The sequence below is a fragment of the Asparagus officinalis genome, chromosome 1 (assembly GCF_001876935.1).
Source record: "Asparagus officinalis chromosome 1, Aspof.V1, whole genome shotgun sequence".
Classification (NCBI taxonomy): Eukaryota; Viridiplantae; Streptophyta; class Magnoliopsida; order Asparagales; family Asparagaceae; genus Asparagus; species Asparagus officinalis.
The window spans coordinates 29,646,511-29,666,367 of record NC_033794.1 but is presented as its reverse complement, the minus strand read 5'-3'; the positions used below and the strand labels follow the sequence as shown (position 1 = coordinate 29,666,367).

General features: G+C 38.1%; 1 protein-coding gene across 2 annotated transcripts; it reads right to left on the bottom strand.

Annotated features, from left to right (window-relative positions):
- Nucleotides 1,230–16,901, bottom strand: LOC109822180 (polyadenylate-binding protein-interacting protein 11-like). Of its 2 annotated transcripts, XM_020388345.1 has the most exons (10): nucleotides 16,729–16,901; nucleotides 16,325–16,438; nucleotides 13,206–13,250; nucleotides 13,051–13,123; nucleotides 12,828–12,940; nucleotides 12,632–12,691; nucleotides 12,505–12,552; nucleotides 12,308–12,376; nucleotides 1,651–1,712; nucleotides 1,230–1,566 (listed from the first exon to the last, which is right to left on the bottom strand). In XM_020388345.1, exons 1-10 carry the CDS (start codon nucleotides 16,885–16,887, stop codon nucleotides 1,509–1,511), a joined length of 801 nt encoding a protein of 266 aa, XP_020243934.1. In that variant the 5' UTR covers nucleotides 16,888–16,901; the 3' UTR covers nucleotides 1,230–1,508. The 2 variants fall into 2 exon arrangements, with proteins under 2 accessions (XP_020243934.1, XP_020243942.1); XM_020388353.1 differs by lacking the exons at nucleotides 1,230–1,566; nucleotides 1,651–1,712 and adding an exon at nucleotides 11,868–11,933.

Below are 19,857 nucleotides of genomic sequence, written 5' to 3'. Positions count from 1 at the left end.
TATATATATATATATATATATATATATATATATATATATATAAAAGAACATGTCATAATATTTTGCATCTTTATTAGCAGTCTACCATTAAACTGGTTTTACTTGAGCGTGATATAGCAGGGCAACAGGTGTTTGGTTAATAGTTGTTACAAAACCAAAATGTTTGTAAAGCGAGAACAGGCCAAAAATAATGGACTCGCAACACTGTTGAAATTAAAGAGTGTTCCAATAACAGGAGTTAAAAGCTACAGTGTTGCAAACATATTTCTTGTTCCAACTATACAAAACCAAACTCACCCCCGAACAACTCCAGAAAATTTGATTTCAATATTTTGTAGATAATGACAAATGGATCGATAAAATCATGAATTGGACTATGAATTGAGTTATTTTTGTTCTTCATCGTTCGTACTTGTTAACCCAAGATGGGAAATTCCCAAATAGTTCTGATGCAAATCCTCGACATTTCTTGAGAAGTCCCATGGGAATTGAATTTTCACACAGGAGATGTAGAAGAGAGATTGGACGCTCTACAGAAGCATTTGCACTCAATAGAGAGAAACAAAGTCTTCAGGGTCATTTGGTTCACTGAAACTGTATTTACAATGCACGCACCAGCCGCATGCAAATGTAAATGCTACAATTGTTGTCACTTACAATCATAGTTGCAAACAATTAAAGTTACAAAGCTTGCAATTGTGACTTACTTCTAAATCTGATTTAAGTCATGAACCGGAGATCATTTTGTGAATAGTTGCAATTGTAATTATAAGCTAAAACGAACAATTGATTGTCGTACTTGCCTACAAGTAGCAGTTGCAACACGCCCCCCACGCCCCCAAAAAAAAACCAGTGTAAGATGGTGTGCCAAAATTTGCATTTTTTCCCCGATCACTATAACACAAAATGAGAGAGAATTTCAACTTCTATATCAACACCCTTTTGAGGTCAAAGCATCGCCTACTACAAAGGACAGATTGCAAAAGCAAAGAGAATTTTCCTAAAAACTGTAGCAATTCATCATCCAACTCTTCAGTACTTCTCTCCAGGCCTCAGAATGTCTGAAGTTAGTAAATCATTTGCTACCAATTCTTCATCTAACCTCGAAAGTAATATTGGGAAACGCCCCCGATTCCTGAATCTCCTAAAGGATCCCAAGCATTTTACTTAACAGAAAAAACTACATAAGTTGACAGATGCAAGATTTCTGCACAAAAAATGCAGCAGCAGAGACAAATAAACTCAGTTTCAGCCCTTGTAGACCACTTCCCATACCATCAGAACAATTTCTACAAAATCATCATTCGCTTTCGAGTTTAGGAGATTCCACTCCGGAAGCTTACTATAAATAGATATAAATCCTGTAATATCGATATGCTAAGAAAAACTACGAAGACCTGTAGGAAAATGCTGCAGCATAACTAACTATATCAAAAACATTTACTTGATGGGGTTATATGCATGTAGGTCCGGCGGTTCTATCAGCCGATTCATGAGTCTGCAAAGGTTCAATGTATTTGCGGGCGAGGTACACGAGGTCGCACTGGAGTCTTTGAGGGACTTACCCTGAAAAATCAATATCAGAACTCATTCAGAAAACTATTTTGAATAGGAAACTTGATTATAGGTATGGATGGAATACTTAAATACCTTATCGGCAAAGATCCTACCACCACCCCACTACAATTGAGAGCAGCAGTTGCACTATCAGCCTGCAAGAAAATTTCAAACAATTACAACCATACATCATGACAAAAAAAATGATCCCTTAAAAGTGAGTTTGTTCAAAATGATCACACGAAAGCAATTATAAACCTAGATATGCTAATAATCAAGTCATATAAGCATATGAAAACCATTAATATAATATCAGTTCTTCCATTCATGTCCCAATACAGCAACTGATCTTTAGCTCCTGAAATACTAAATTGTGGTTTATTTGGGGAGGAAAATAGTAAACAACTACCAAAAAACTGCAAGGATAACCTGAACCTGGAAACATATCCATGGTTCTGACTTACTACAGTTATTACAGTTATTACTTGTGTTAATTTTGATTTAAGGGATGCTTTTGGTCCTTTTGATGCAAAAGAACACCTTGAATATGTAAGGACTTCCCCTTCCCAAAAAAATGAGTGTTCAGCATACCAGGACACAACATTCATATCATCTGTTTCTGACACTTGGATGTGAAACCTTATTGACTTTAGAATAGAAAGTATGTAATGCGGCTTATGCCTCTTACAATCAATTTCAAGAAATCAGTTTACCTCATTTAAATATATATCAGTAATTATTAATAACCATTACATACACTCAAATGAATCAGATATACATATAGTCAGAAGAGACATATCAGTTTTCGACAATTGTCATCATATCCAACACTCAATATTCATATCAGAGTATGAAATTCATAACTGTATCTACAACTTATAAGTTAAAGATCCAATTCTAATTATCAGCATTCAAGAAATATTCAGACTAAGATTTAAAATTTTCTTTTAGAATTTTATTTTAATTAGGTGTCTGGCATGTGATCCAAAAAAATGTTTTTTTAAACGATTAATTACAATTTTTTTATTAGGAAATATGTTTAGTCTTATAAATCCAAAAACCATTTTAGAATTTTAGTGTAAAACAAGTTTTCTTAGGAATCAAGTTAAGATTTTCTCATAAAAGAGGCTTTAAGTCTTCTCTTGTAAAAAGGGGAGGGCTAATCAATTGGAATTGTATTGGGTTTGAACATCATCTTTTCTTTCCTCACATATGATTGGATGTGTGATTAGGTGTGAAATCCAATAATTGAAATCATGGTGCGTTCTTGTTTTTTTTCCCCTCTTCAAAATCCTAAATTCTAATTACAAAAAACCTTGGCTCTGTGACTCCGACCCGAATTCCTAACAAATCCATGTGTCATTTTTCAGTACACCCGATCTCAATCCAAGGACCCTAGTCCTTCTGGCTTGCCACACTTCCTTTTTGCAGAGTGTATTTTAAATACTTTTACTATCACCCCCAGCAGGTGGCCTAGTGGTTGGGGCTAGAGGTCTTAGTCCACAAGGCCAATAGTAAATTTGTGTCTATCGCATGCCAATCTCCAATTTCCAGTTATTAGGCATTGCAACTTTGTTTTATTCACTTGCGCCTGGGCTGTGAAAGAGGGGCCCAAACTTTGAGGTTTACTTGGTCAGTACTATCAGGCTTGGAGTGTTTGGCTTGCGTTTCAGCCTCCTTAAACCCCCCCACAAGTGACCAGTTACACGATTCCAAGCCAGGTGTATTACCCGTAAGCTCCCCTGGGGTTCCGTAATTGGCCGAGTTGAGGGTCGAACTCGGGGTTTCTCCTTGATACCTGATTTCATTTGCACTGTGCAAGGACACATGTCCTAAAGGGTACATGTATCCATGCCACAATGTGAGTGAACCCTACTCGCGACTATGGCTAGACCACCTCGTATAAGTTTTGACCGAAAGACATTCTTACTTAACATCCAATACTACAGTGTTGAAAGCCAAGCTAATATATTGTTTCATGTTATCGTACAAAGTACATTTAGCGCAGAATTTGTCTAAGATAATATAGATGTCAAGAAGCATTCAAAGAAAGAAAATAAACTCACTAAACAAACTCATACAACAGAATTGTAAAGATCCTGTTTTGCAGGACGATGGGAATTTTTAGGGTTTTATGTAAGGGATTTGGGAAATTTGGGGAAGAACAAAGATTTGGGGAAAGCTAGGGTTTGAAAAATTAACAAGATATGATCATGAATCGCAACCCGGGCTTTGGCTTCACCACCATTGACTCAATCTTAGAGATCAAATCAATTACCCAAAGTTTCACAAATGAAACAAAATTTTCTTCAAATATTCATTGCTTTATTTCATAGAATTAGCCTCTTTAAATAGGCCTTCAACAACTACAAGTTCACTCCCATATCCGATGTGGGACTAAAATTATGGAGCAAATACAATAAAGAGGAAATAAAAAGTAATACTAGCTAAACTCCAAGTCTTCTCAAGATCAAAGCCACATATGAGCTGAGGCAACACGACGACGGCGGCGAAAATATGTGCGAAGTGGAGGCTGTGCGATTTCCTCATCAATTCCCCCAGGGTGGGAAGAACTCGACTCTGTCGAGTAAGGCTCTAACTGGCTCTCATAATACTCTAATAGATCCGGAGCCAGGCGCTGCAGGTCCTCACGAGTAATCCATGTATCATTAGATTCAAGACGACCTTTCCAATGCACTAGATATCGTCTGCAACCACCATCTCGAGTGGAGATGATTTGGTCATCCCGAATGCTATCAATCTGTTCAGCTATAAATGGGATAAAAATAGTAGGCAATGGTGGTAACGGGGGTCCCTAAAGGAAAGGATCGGGGGTAGGCTCATCAAGATCCAGAAGTGGATTTTTAAGGTTAAAAGGGGGACCTTTATAAGCTACCAAATCTGTAATATTAAATGTCGAACTAATTCCGAAATCTGAAGGTAAATCGATTACATAAGGATTTGAGTTAATTTTCTTGATAATCTTAAAAGGTCCAGCACTATGAGCATGCAATTTCTTGACGACTCTAGGTGGAATCCGTTCCGGACGAATCTGGATCATTACATAATCACCTTCGTTAAATTCAAAATGTCTTCTAGTAAATCAACATGGGACTTATATATTGTTCATTGATTTCTTGAATTTTCTTGTTGATTTCTTGATGCAAATCATGAATGTGTAATAGCAATTGCTGACTCGGACACCCGAGGATGATGCGACATGGGAATAAGGTCTATAGGCTTCCTAGGCTTGTAACCATGCACAACTTCAAATGCACTCATGCCTACTGACCTATTGACTGAGTTATTGGATGCAAACTCTGCAATGGGTAATAGAAGATCCTAATTTCCTAAATTCTCACCAACCAAACATTGCAAAAAGATTGCCTAGACTCCTATTAACTACCTTGGTTTGACCATTAGTTTGGGGATGAAAAGCAGACGAATACTAAAGTTTAGTCCCCATCTTGTGCCATAAAGTTTTCTAAAAATAGCTCATAAACTTCACATCCCTATCAGATACAATGATTTTAGGCAAACCATACAATTTGACCACACCATCAAAGTAAATCCGAACAATTTTAGAAGCATCAGACGTTTTGTTACACGGTAAGAAGTGGGCCATCTTTGTAAAGCGATCCACAACTACAAAAATGGAGTCATGTTTTCTGATAGTCTTAGGGAGTCCCAAAATAAAATCCATACTCACATCCTGCCAGGGACGATCTGGGACAGGGAGAGGTGTGTACAGACCAGTATTTTGTTTACGTTACTTAGCTAATTGGCAAGTGCGACATTATCCTATTAACTTCGCAACATCTCTTTTAAGGCTTAGCCAGTAAAACAAAGTTTCCACAACCTCTATATTCTTTTCACGACCAAAATGACCAGCAAGACCTCCTGCATGCAATTCCCAAACAAGATAATCTCTCAAATAAGTACGGGGAATGCATAACTTGCGAAATCAAAATAAATAGCCATCTTGGAGCAAAAAACCATCTATCTCAGGAGTCACTCCTTTTAAAGAAACAAAAATCTCTCCAAAGTCGGGACATGATTCATATTCCCCTTTGATTCTTTCGAAACCCACTACCTCCGCACTCATTCGGTTTAGAAGACAAGCTTGGCGACTGAGTGCATCAGTCACCTTGTTCTCAACTCCAGCCATGTGTTTGAAGGTATAAGTGTAGTCATGTAGAAATTCAACCCATCGAGCACGCTTGGCATTGAGTTTCTTCTGAGAGTTAAGATACCGAAGGGCTTCAGGTCCGAATAAATAACGAATTCTTACGGTAAAAGATAATGTCGCCAATGACGTAATGATTGCACAACCGCATAGAACTCCTTATTGTAGGTAGAGTAGTTCAGTTTAGCACCACTAAGTTTTTTACTAAAGTAGGCAATGGGATGCTTCTCATGGCTCAATACTCCACCTATACCAATGCCTGAGGCATCACACGCAACCTCAAACACCTTAGAGAAATCAGGAAGTCCCATAACAGGTGCATCAGTCATTCTCTGCTTGATTTCTTTGAAAGTCGTGGCAGTTTCTTCGGACCATTGAAATTTCTCTTTTTTCAGACAATCTGTAATTGGAGCCATGATAGCACTAAACTCCTTGATAAATCGCCTATAAAAAGTTACTAGCCCATGAAAACTTCTTACATCTCGTATACTCCAGGGTTCGGGCCACTCTACAATTGCCTGAACCTTTTGAGGGTCAGCAGAAACTCCTTGAGAAGACACAACAAATCCCAAAAATATAACTTGGTCAGTCATGAAAATACATTTCTTGGGATTTGCAAATAGCTTCTTCTTCCTCAAAGTGAGACAGACTTGACTAAGATGGTCAATATGATGCTCTAGCGACTTACTATAAATTAAGATATCATCAAAATAAACGACCAAAAATTTGCCCATAAAAGGTCGTAGTACCTGAGTCATAACTCGCATGAAGGTGCTAGGAGCATTTGTTAACCCAAAAGACATAACCATCCACTCATATGGACCATGTTTCGTCTTTAAAGCTATCATCCAGCTATCATCCACTCATCCCCTGGACGAATCCTAATTTGATTATAGCCACTCTTCAAATTAATTTTGAAAAATATAGTGGTTCCAGACATCATATCTAACATATCATCCAGTCTGGGAATAGGAAATCGATATTTCACGGTGATTTTGTTGATTTGCTCGACTATCAACACACATTCTCCATGAACCGTCATTCTTAGAGGTTAGTAATGCCAGCACATCGCACGGACTCAAGCTCTCTTTAATGGACCCCTTAGTCAACAGTTCTTCAACCTGCCTCTTGAGTTTGACATGTTCGGTTGGATTTATTCTGTAATGAGGCAAGTTGGGAAGATTAGATCCTGGAACAAAATTTATAGCATGTTAGATGTCACGCATCGGGGTAGAGCGTTTGGGAGTTCTTCCAAAAAAACATCTGCAAATTCCTTTAATATTGGAGTTACTGCAGAAGGAATTTGCTCTTGGGAGTTCTCGATAATCTCCCTAGCAACAAGGGCAACAACGGTAGACCCTTTAACAACCTCCTTGTCCAGAGACTTGAAGCTGATCAAATTTAGTCTCTTTGGTTGTTGGAAGAATCGGTTCGTTTAGGAGCAGATGGGGGGCAGGTCGCGATGGAACTAATTTGATCCTCTTTCCATCATGAACGAATGAATGGGTGTTTGATCATCCATAGATAGTGACATCTACATCATATATCCAAGGTCTACCTAAAATGATGTGTCCAACATCCATGATAACAATGTCACACCAAATCTTATCCGAATAAGTAACAAATTGAATCGGGACAAGACATCGTTCTTTTACCTCAATGGACACAGTATTTACCCAAGATACTTTATATGGTTGAGGATGGAGAACAGGTTTCAATCCAAGTACAGTCACCATGTTGGAGGCGACGACGTTAACACAACTCTCACTGTTAATTATGACTCGACAGTTTTTGTCATTGATCTTTGTGGTTGTGTGAAAAATTATAGTTTTACGTCAGTCATCACTATCCATAGGTTGAGTTAATGCGCACCTCACAACACTAAGTTGACAGGAAACTTCGTCCACTTTGTTGTCGAGGGTGTGGGCACTCTCAAAATACATCCTAAGATAGCATCGGCAGGTTCGTTCTCCCAAACATATTCATTAGGGTTGTGGACAATCTCCTCTAAATCATCCTGGTCACTATCCGATCGGGTCTCAACAATTAAAGTTCTTATTTTACGCGGACACTGAGCAGCAATATGACCAAACCCTTGACACCTAAAATATCGAGTAGATTGAGCCAATCTAGATGACTCGCTATAAACTCCCTTGCGTTTATCATCTAGCTTCTGCGTGGAGGTACTAGATCCAGTTCGAGGTTGAGATTGTGGTTGACTAAGTGGGGACTTAACAGTGATGGACTTATTGGTATTATTCCCATAGTCGGTGCGTCTAGTGCGAGGAGAGCCTTGTGATCGATCTAAATCTTGGACAAGCTGATAGGCTTGTTCTAGAGTGGAGATGTCTCGCACAAAGAGTTCGCGCCTAAGATCTTCCCCAAGTCTTGAGCGAATCTAGACAAGACTACAGTGTCAGATTCATTCTCACCACACCTAACCAGAAATTCATCAAATTTGGTGATGTACTCTGATACTGGCCGATTGCCTTGCGTCAAGCACTGCCATTGATCGAGCAAGCGTTGTTTGTACGACACAGACAAGTATTTTTCTTGGAGTTTCAATTACATCTCATCCCAAGTCTATATGGGTTCTTGCCTCCTAAGAATCATCAGCTTCTCAACGTTAGGCCAATATTGTCTAGCCTAACCCACTAGTTTCATTTTGGCAAATCGAATTCGCCTATCATCGGATATTTTATACCAACCGAAATAGTGGTCCATGTCCAACATCCAATCGATAAAAACCTTAGGATCCAACTGGCCTTCGAAAGTGGGTGCCTCTAGTTTAACGTACTTTAGATGCATCTCATTTGGGTCAAAGGATGAATTGTCCCTAGGTGGGCGATTTCCAAAACGGTTGGCGTGAGGGCCTATCTATTCATGAGGTTGATGGGGATAATGTTCGTTTCGAGATTCGTCTTCTTCATCACGTTCATGGGGCCTATCTATCACTCGATCTAAATGTTCCCTCGTCTCTCTCAAATATTGTTCAACAATATCGAATCGTGCAGTTAAAGCTTCTATGGCTTTTGTGAGGCTTGCAAGGTTAGGATCCATCTCGGAATTAGGATCTGTGGGAGAATATTGTGTTCCACTACGGGTGCGCATGCAACAGATTAGTTTCTAAATGCAATCTAGGTGATCCTAATAATAACGATGCATTGAATTACCAACTAATTTTCGCCTAAATGCAATCTATCAAAATGCAAAATCAATTCTAACACCTAACATGATGCTAAATGATAATGTGGAATACGATGGAAAATGAGAAATCAACAAGGAGAGCAATTCGCAATATTTAATACGCCATCCCACGGTTTGTTACAAATTAGAACATTAATTATTTAACTTATGATAATTATATTGACAACAAAATTCATGCTGATAATATTGAGCCGTAAGATTGCAGCAAGATAATTAATCAAGCTAGATTTGGAATAGTTCTAATTTAAAATTGAGATCTAGCACCGATAAAGGTAGAACAGAATCACAGACTCACAAGTTTAGTGGACAGCTAACAATATTGATAGCACGCAAGATGAACCAATCTAAAAGTGATTGTAACAATTTTCAGATCAATTAGAAAGACGTAGAATTGATGATATTAGAATTACCTTGATGAAGATTCGCTAATAAACCTTTGGTTGATGGTATTGCAGGCTGTGAGTTCAGGATGATTGACGGTGCTAGTTGTTGTTACAGAGATCTGTCCGTGAAGTGAAACAGCAGCGAAGTGGAGCGTAGATGACCGAGGGATGAGATCTGACCTGAACTGGAGGATAACAAGAGGAACAGAGACGCGGGTGACCTATCGGGTCGAGGCTGACGGTCGGGCGTCGGGACAAACAGTCGGCGGGCGTCGAGATGACCAGATGGTGGCGTCGGATGAGGTATGTGGTGGTGTCGGACGCGACAGACTGATGAGGCAGTGCGGTGGCGTCGGATGTGGCGGGGTCGTACGGCTGCGATGTTCAGTCGTCTGTTGCGGAGGTGATGACGCGGGAGGACGAGGCGGCGGTGGCAGACGATTGAGTCATAGTGGAAGGGAGAGAGGTAGAAAAGAAGGCGGTGTTGGAGGAGATGATGGAGGTCGGTGCGTCGGCTTAGGGGGACGGATCTGAGAGGTTTAAAGGGGGGTGCGCTAAAGGCCAAGGTGTGGTGATGGGTTGCGGAAGAGGAGACAGGAGAGAGAGGCTCTGCGGATTGAGAAATGAGAGGGTTTGGCGGCTGTGAGGAGGAGATGAGTGGCGCCAGTGGTCGGAGAGAAAGAAGAAGAGGGGTGGTGAAGAGAAGAAGAAATAAGCTGGCGGCAGTGATGAGGGAAGGTAAGGGTTTTTTTTTTTTAATGGAGGGCTGTGATGAGTTTTGGGAGTGAAGGGGTGGTTAGGATGAATGATTTTACTTGGATCTCAAAGATTTCGGATTTTTTTTTTAAATTCGGCTCCTTTCTTTTTTTCAAATTAAAATAAAATAGAACAAGTGAAAGGAAGAAAGAGATGGAAGAACTTGAGATGGAGAAGAATCAGGTTGATCTACTTTTACTCTGATACCAAAAATGATGCAGGACGATAGGAATTTTTAGGGTTTTATGTAAGGGATTTGGGAAATTTGGGGAAGAACAAAGATTTGGGGAAAGCTAGGGTTTAAAAAATTAACAAGATATAACCACGAATCGCAACCCGGACCTTGGCTTCACCACCATTAACGCAATCTTAGAAATCAAATCAATTACCCAAAGTTTCACAAATGAAACAAAATTTTCTTCAAATATTCATTGATTTATTCATAGAATTGGCCTCTTTAAATAGACCTTCAACAACTACAAGTTCACTCCTATATCCGACGTGGGACTAAAATTATTGAGCAAATACAATAAAGAGAAAATAAAAAGTAATACTAGCTAGACTCCAAGTCTTCTCAAGATCAAAGCCACGTATGAGCTGAGGCAACACGACGGCGGCGGCGAAAATATGTGCGATGTGGAGGCTGTGTGATGTCCTCATCAGATCCATTAATGTGCGACTTGTTCGTAAGATGCTATGTTACATGAATACGGGTTCAGGTGTGGACACGGACATGGGTGCGAGTACAGGACACGACAAAATCCTAAAAGTTAGGATGGGGGGACGCGAATATATACATACATATTAAAATTAATAATCTACATGAGACCAATATTGTTTTTCATTCACATGGTATGAGAACTAAACTCTTTATACCATTTTTATTTTATTTTTTCGTGGGTAATTAAAAATTGAACAACAACTTGTTATTGAACTAGATATCCAACGACTCTTTAGAATCATGCTTATGAATTATGTATGTGCTAAAACAAACCAGTCACGTATCCAATGAGTAACATAATTTGAGGTGAAGTGGTACGATATACATTCAAGAAGTGTATCCCAAGTATTTTTAAACTAAAGCATGTGTTATATATAATTAAGTACACAACTGAAAATGTATGTATATATTCAAAAAGTGTCCAACAAGTATCGGATACGAACACAAACACGGATACAGGAGCCTAGATGAAGTGTCTGGGCAACCTAGTTAAGATGAGAAAATTGATAGATCTTATCAGAAATTTAGAAACATGCGTCTGAGTCTCGACTGTGTAATTTTGAACATAGTATTAGCACATATAGGCGCAAATTCAATGGACAGTAAGTAAAACCTCATAGAGCATGAACCAAAGCAAATGCATAAGAATAAACATAAGGAAAAGACATATGGAAAGGACATCAAACACAGACAAGCCTATGGAGTACGTAATTGCACTTATCAGTTGCCTAGATGCATGAAGTAGACACTACATGGAAATAAATACTGTGTTTTAGGACTTTAAAAAAGACCATGCCATCTATTTTATGAAGACATAAAAGTAGAGCGCCATCATAAAAATGGGAAAATTCTTAGCTTTAAACAATACCTCTCATAGATTAAATTTCTTCCTTTTTTGATGGATATAATTTGATATTTATGTAAGCATGGCATCTATAGTTCTATATTATGAAGACACAGAACGAAACAGTATGGGGGAAAATGAAGCACTTATTACTTTTTTAATATACAAAGAGTTCTTTGTAACCCCCCCCCCCCAACACCCCCCCCCCAAACTCCCCTGCGCGACGAGAACTCATGCTTCGTTATATGCTCCATGTGAATTGGTTGAGAAGGTAGATTGCTTCTTGGAATATACAAAGAAAAACATAGGATTAGTAAATGGAGAAAATGATGGACAAAAGTATCACTGCCTATTGCCTAAGTTGCCCTATTTGGATTAACATGAAAGAAAAACATGCTATAGCATGTGCCAACACAGAGTTCGAACTTTAAAAAAAATTATCTGCAATTCTTAAAAACTAGAGCGTCAAATTTGCTTCTTTTTTTTTACACATTTAGAATCTAACTCTCTTTTCAGGTCATGTGTTTGCTTGCTTATGCAAGTGCATGCATTCACTAATATACTTGTCTGATCTGAAAATTATCCATTAAGAAAAAAAAGAAAAGAAAACATAAATGTGAAAAATAACATCTCAAGAAGGAAGAAATGCTAACCATTACAAATTCAACAAATGCAATGCAAGTGTGATGGCGGTAGTCTCCCAGCACTCTCATGCGATAAACCTATCAAAAGAGAGTACTCCTCAGTATATTCTCTCCCACAAAGAATAACTTCTTTAACATTAATAACTATATGAAGATTCACAAAAAAGTCATCCATCCTGTATAAACTTGGACCAAAAACAACGAACCTCTCCACATATCGATTCAAAAAAGAGTTTCAGCTCTGCTTGAGTAACCTACATGAAATGAATCCTCAATAAGTAAACAGAGTAGACAATAACTACGCAGCCACGAGAAAGAATCAACGAAAATTACCTTCTTATCAATGTTCGTGCAGTAAACAGTCCGAACGCACATCTCACGTTCATCATCAGACTGAAGGCCACAGGAATAGTTAGCCTCAATGGGGGAAAACCACTTGAAAGATTATCTAGGTTTATTTCAAGGGTTTGCATTGGTAAATCTACATAGTACTGGGCATAAAAAGTTGAAGGCTTAAAGCTTTGCTTACCCTTGGCAAGAATGTTGGGTTGACTGGTGCAATTGCAGTTTTAGAAGGCGTCACTTTTACTGGGTAGAATCCAAGCATAGTTCCTGACAGACTTAAAGCAGCCCGTGCACCTTCTGATATTTGACAAAAAAGTGTAAGGAACCAACATAGTTTGAACATAACATGATAAGCTGATAAAATTGAAAGCTGAAACAAAGAATGGGAGATTGAATTGAAAGTTTACCCTCATCAGTAAACTCTATAAAAGCAAAGCGAAGAACAGATTTCGGGTCACCACACACACGACAATCAACAACCTTCAACATGAAATAAGGATCAATTGCAATAATATCAAACTTTCTACGCACATACAGATAACTTGATAGATAAGGACCTCACCTGCCCACAGTTGATGAAGAGAGCTGCAAGATGTTCTTCTGTAACCTAGTAATAAAACATTTGAATGTCGAAGCCTTAGTTTTAAATACTAAAAGGAGGGTCTAACTAAAGAAGGTGAAAATGAAAATTAATGGATAATCAATCACAGACTTTAAGACAATGCAATAAGAAGCACTACAAAATACTACAAAATATTTTAGATATGATAAGAGAGGCTTTCTAATCAAACATCATTTTCTAGTCAAGCTTATTTTAGATATGATCAGAGTGGCCTTCTAATCAAACATCATTTTCTAGTCAAGCTTTTTGATGTAACCACAAATTGGACTTCGATATAGTATTCTAAATCCACTGTCAAATCATGAATGAAGATGCAAGTGGTGTGGTTACAAGATAACCTCTGTTACTATATTCCCAAGTGTGGATATTCATATCAGTAGAATAGACCAAAGATGCAATATAACAGAAGTGATGAGCAGGTTGCTAAACACCTTGCAGGACTTATTTAGTTGGTAAGATAATTCATACAAACTGCTTTTTATAAAGTGTTCCTATTGCCTCCATACAGCAATTTCTATTGTTAATACTCTTTGGAGAGAGTTAACCACTAAAAACAACCCAGGCATTCAAGAAATCAATTTTGGTGTTGTGTGCTCATTGTAGTTTTGACAAGTTTGCTAATACCAAGATTTCAGTTTCAAATTTTGGTTTTAGTTCTAGACTTCTAGCATATGTAAACATGTTTACTAATGAAAAGAGGGATGAAACAAAATACGTCGGGTTGTTGAGAGAATCATCTATGATGGAGGTAACTCGAGAAATAGAACAATTGAAGTACAAATACATATTTACTGATGAAAGCTTTATGGAGAATTTTACTGAGAAGAATCTAACAAGCAGATTTGAAGAAACTCTGAAAAACAAGATTTTCAGAAAGCTAAGTGTTCTGATGCTTGTGAGAAAACTCTACCATAGAAATAGTTCTTTTCTACTAGTAAGATTAAAAGGAGGTCCTCATACCCTTTTGGTTATGTAATAAAATATGAAAGTCAAGGAGTCTATAATTGAATCAGTGGAAGAAGAATAGGAAGTAAACTAAAGGCAAAACCTCAGTGGAGTTCCCTGAAGTATAGGCCAAAAACCATATAGGTCCTTGATGTTTGTAAGTCATCACATAAAGTCCTTAATGTTTCCTCCATCTTCAACATGGGTACTCTTTAAAATATGCTGTTAAAAATCGCTGACATGGCAGGTTAAAATTGTAATTTTTTAATATTGTTTCATGACCGAACATATTTCCTTTTCTCTCCTTATTTACTAGACCCAAAAGTAAAGGGTTTTATCAATATTAATCCCCCATATTTTTTTAATATTTTAAAATTAGTTCCTCAAATTTATAGATATTTTGAATTACTGCCCCAAAATTTCATACTTTATAATTGGTCCCCCAAATATATTGAGTGTTTTAAAATTTATCCGCCCAAGTGGTTCAACCTAGTCCTAACTAGAGGGACTAATTTTTAAAAACTTAAAAGATTTGGGGGACTAGTTTCAAAATATGAATATATGGGCGACTACTATGAAAATTTAGGAGACTAATTTCAAAACACTTAGGGGGACTAATTTTGAAATATGAAGATTTGGGGGACTAATTTCAAAATATGAAAGATTTGGGGATTCACCTTCGGAGGCGGCCTCAGACAACTGCTACGTTATCAGAATGAATTCAACTTTTGATATTAATCCCCTAAATCTTTCATATATTTTTGAAATTACTGCCCCAACTCTTCATATTTTGGAATTAATCCTTGAAAACTTTTAAGTGCTTTGAAATCATTCCTCCAAATCTTCATATTTTAAAATTAGTTCTCCAAATTTTTGTAGTTTTTTGAGATTAGTCCCTCTAGTTAGTACGAGGTTAAAATATTTGGGGATTAATTTCAAACATATTCGGAGGACCAATTTCAAAATATGAAGATTTGGGGGATAATTTCGAATTACATATTGATTTGGGGGGCTAATTTCAAAATATAAAGATATGGGGTACTTATCCAAAATATGAAAGATTTGAGGGACTATTATCGAAAAAGCCCTTTACAATCCGGTCTGGTAATCGAGGAGAGAGAAAGAGCGATGTCCAGTCAGCAAACAGTTTTCAAACTCACAATATTAATCTGTCACATCAGCGATTTTTAACGAAATTTTTCTGAAAGGACCCATGTTGAAGACAGAGCAAATGCTAAGGATTTTATTTGATAACTTACAAACAATGTTAAAGTGATTTTTTATTTTATTATATATATTTTTTTCTTTTTTTGGTAAATGAGAATGGAACTTGGTTAGAAGTTTACTAGTTGTGAACATTGTGGGGCATATTTTTTTTTCGCTATAGTAATCCCGATTTTAAATGTCCCTGTAATCTTTTTAAAAAAATTTGGATTGCAACAGTTCCCGCCTCTGATACAGTTTTTTTAAAATGCTATAGTTTTTTGAATTACATATTGACAACGCGTTTTTTTGAAAAAATATTAATGTAGCACACGGGAATACTGTAAGAGAAGTGGGATACTGTTGCAATTTAAATTTTTTAAAAAATACAACAATTAAACTGGGATTACTGTAGCGGGAAAAAATGAATACACTAGTTTATAGGATGATTCAAGGATTCAAAATTCACTATTTATGCTACAGCGAATTACTGTATTATTACTGTAGAAAAATCAATTTAGCATAAACAGAACACCGTACCTTTAAAAGCTGTAGCATTTAAAAAAAGAATTATTATAGCAAAAATAAAAAAAGGAGCTCGTGCTTTGCACGGGGTGCACGCTAGTATAAGGAAAAGAAGAAACATGTAGCTCGGTAAAGCAAGACCCAGAGAGAAGTCTATCCAATGATTCGTCCATTTAAAGATTACACACTTCTTTCATCCAAAATGTGTTTGCTACATAACCCACAAAATGGAATTACTAAAGCATCAGCATTGTGCAGCGTGTAAAGCATATTCTTGTATATAAAGGCATATATCAAGCATAGAACTAAGCGGTGGAGCCTGATTAAATTATTGCAGATCATATTACAAGCTGTAATCAAATAACTATACGGTGCCTCTAAATTACCTGATGATCAATGTCAGAGACATAAACAGTCCTCCTGATCACATCCTCTCTCTGTGCCATACTAGTTCTGTTGTTAGCCCTTCTCTTCCCTTGATTATCAAGCCTGCCCTTCTTCTAATAAAAATTAAAAAAAAATGTACAAACCCAAAGTATTCAATCAGATAAGGCACAAGTAAACTAGTAAAAAAAAATTCTAGAAAATGACCAAAAGACATGATTCTAATTTGTTCACTGAAAAAACAAGTTAATCACTAAACCTAAATAAGCATATGCATATTTGAACATAAATTTTATTAATATTTTCTATAGTAATACCTTACGAAATCATAATGAAAATGGAAGATCCAAATTTTTAAGACGCAAAAACAAGTTTTAAGTTGAGTTCACAAAAACAAAAATGGCACCTTTCTAGCAAAACCCCAAGAATCCCTTGTTCCCTTGAGGTAAACCCTAGCGACCCTTCCCCCGTTTTCGCCGCAGTAACTCCGATCCATGATCGAGGTCGGCACGAACTCTTCAGCCATCGGGTTCAACTTCGAGAACAGCTCCTCCAAATCCCTCATCTCCTTACTAATCCCAACTCATCAATCACCACCATGGATTTGGATGTTTTGGGGGTGGGGGGTCAAAAGTCGTTGGATCGGAAAAATTCAAAGAGAGGGGTTTCACTGAATCAGTGATTTTGGGTAGGCGATCGAGGGAGCGGGAGCAGGTTCCAGTTGCGTGTATAAACATTCATTTTTCCGCCCTTTTTTCAAACGCGATTCTGAAAAAGGGCAACAAAATAATGAATCAGGGCTGAGGGTACGATGAATGATGGTGAAGTAGCATCGCTATGGTGCGCGTACGACATACGTGGAGGGTGCGGAGTGGATATTTGTCAATTTTGTTTTGTTTTCGGGGGTAATCAGGAAAAGTAAAGAAAAGAAAAAGTTAGATAATCGTCGCGGTTGGCCCTGAGGAGGAGTAGGTGGTATCGTTGCGGGGAGCAGGCCTGCTGCAGCCTACGGCCTAGTATGGGGGCCTGCGGGGCTAAGATCAGCTGTCTTGGGTTCGGATACGAGTTCGGGCTTCTCTTTTCTTTTCTCCGAAGAGTTGTGTGATGAGATGTCATAGAGGGTGAGGCGCAGACTTGGGACCCGCGATAGGTTGGTGTTTGCTGTTTTGTGGATTCCTTTCTTCTTTTCCTTTTCTGTGCAAAGGCTGGGGTGGGGAGGGGGATGGAGACAAATTGCGTCTGCTCGAGGACGAGGTCTGGCTGGATCCGAGGGATTTTATTAGGGCTATAGGACTAAGGGGGGGAAATAAAAATAAAAAATCTATAACAATTACATTAATTTGTACTATAACATATAAAATTGTTGTGCTTTCTCTTGTGAAGAGCAAATACAATAATACAAATTATATTTATATTTACTTGTCTTATTTATCTATATACTAAGGGGATGTTTGTTTCACCGAGGGCTAGGAATAGGATTAGGAATCCTATTTAATTTATGGATTCCAACCTAATTCATAAAAAATTTATAGACAAGTTTTAGTTTTATGATCGATACTGTAGCAACGGCTAGTTCATTTTACATTTAAAAATCACTGTAGCAACGGTTTGAAGCCACAAAATTCAGATTTCAAAGTAGCAACACTGTAGCAACGGCTATTTCCAAATCACCTCAATATTCTTAGGCAAAACACTGTAGCAACGGCTAGTTCAGGGGCATGGTGGCTATAAATTCACCTTGAGACCTCAAAATTAATCCAAGCATTCTTATTTTTCAGCAATTATAAAATTCTCATTGTCTTCAATTTGCTGCCCCGACATCAAAATGATATCAGAAGAGTGCTGGCAGAATTATAAAGTTTATTACGACTGCAATCTCCGAACACCGATGAAAGTGTGCAAGAATGGTAAAAATAAGGGAAGGTGTTATTGGGGGTGTGCAAAATTCCTAAATAAAGAATGTAATTTTTTCGAATGGGCTGAAGAAAGAGGAGAATCATCAAGCAACCAAGGAAGCCAATATGTCAAAGAAAATAGGTACGGAGATAAATATATTTTACAATCAAAGAAGCTGAAGAAAGAATTGAGACTTGTCGAAAATCAACTACTAGCTTGGAAAATTTCTGCAATTTTATTAGCAATTTTTTGTATTATTTTAATTATTACAAACTTCATGTCATGTACCTGTACTTGCAAAAACTATTGAGGATGTAATGAAAATTGTTGTTTGAATTGGGTACAAATTCTAATTGATATTGTATGGCTCAGTAATAGATCAACTTGTCATAATTGATTGCCCCATCTATAACTTACATGTTTATTACAGATTGCATTATAAGGATGAATTGCCTCGCCTAGGCATTGTCAATTCAATGTAGGCTGCAATCTCATCCCCTTTTGCCTCATCTAGATATAATAAACGATGTAAGTTAGATTACATTCTCAGTAAACGATGATCATCATCATTGCCACATATCAAGTGCAAGGAGCTGCACAAGCTCAAAACTAAACAGCAAGTAACCCACAGGCAAGGAAAAACAAAACGGCAACACACCCAGCAGCAAGGAGCTACACAAGCTCTTAACAAAATAGCAGCAAAACCAGCAGATTGGGGGTAAACAAGCAACAAACCACAGCAGCAGCAGGAGCTACACAAGCTCCAAATAACAGGCACAACCCCAAAGAGCATGAAAGATACACAAGCTCAAACAAAACAGCACCAAACCCCAGCTGCAGCAGGAGCTGCACAAGCTCCAAATAACAGGCACAAACCCAACAAAGATTGGAGCTACACAAGCTCAAAACAAAACAGCAACAAACCCCAGCAGCAGCAGGAGCTGCACAACTGAGGAATAACAGGCACAAACCCAAAGAGCAAGGAGCTACACAAGCTCAAAACAAAACAGCAACAAACCCCAGCAGCAGCAGGAGCTGCACAAGCTCCAAATAACAGGCACAAACCCAACAAAGCAAGGATCGAATACAAGCTCAAAACAAAACAGTTGGCAAATCCCAGCAGCAGCAGGAGCTGCACAAGCTCCAAATAACAGGCACAAACCCAACAAAGATTGGAGCTACACAAGCTCAAAACAAAATAGTTGGAAAACCCTAGCAGCAGAAGGAGCTGCACAAGCTCCAAATAACAGGCACAAACCCAACAAAGCAATGATCGAATACAAGCTCAAAACAAAACAGTTGGCAAACCCCAGCAGCAGCAAGAGCTGCACAAGCTCCAAATAACAGGCACAAACTCAACAAAGCAAGGAGCTACACAAGCTCAAAACAAAATAGTTGGCAAACCCCAGCAGCAGCAGGAGCTGCACAAGCTCCAAATAACAGGCACAAACCCAACAAAGCAAGGAGCTACACAAGCTCAAAACAAAACAGTTGGCAAACCCCAGCAGTAGCAGAAGCTGTACAAGCTCCAAATAACAGGCACAAACCCACAGCAACCACGTGTGACTATGGAACAATAAACCCAAGCAACAGAATGTAAAAGCCGACATTAGTAAACCCAAGCAACAAACCCATTTAC

What these genes read in the sequence shown, in the direction of transcription:
- LOC109822180 (XM_020388345.1), bottom strand. Translation starts at nt 16,887, where the DNA reads ATGAGGGATTTGGAGGAGCTGTTCTCGAAGTTGAACCCGATGGCTGAA. An exon ending in GCACGAACATTGATAAGAAG is followed by an intron (nt 12,553 to 12,631) that starts GTAATTTTCGTT and finishes CATTTCATGTAG; the next exon opens with GTTACTCAAGCAGAGCTGAA. An exon ending in CATTTGTTGAATTTGTAATG is followed by an intron (nt 1,713 to 12,307) that starts GTTAGCATTTCT and finishes ATTTTCTTGCAG; the next exon opens with GCTGATAGTGCAACTGCTGC.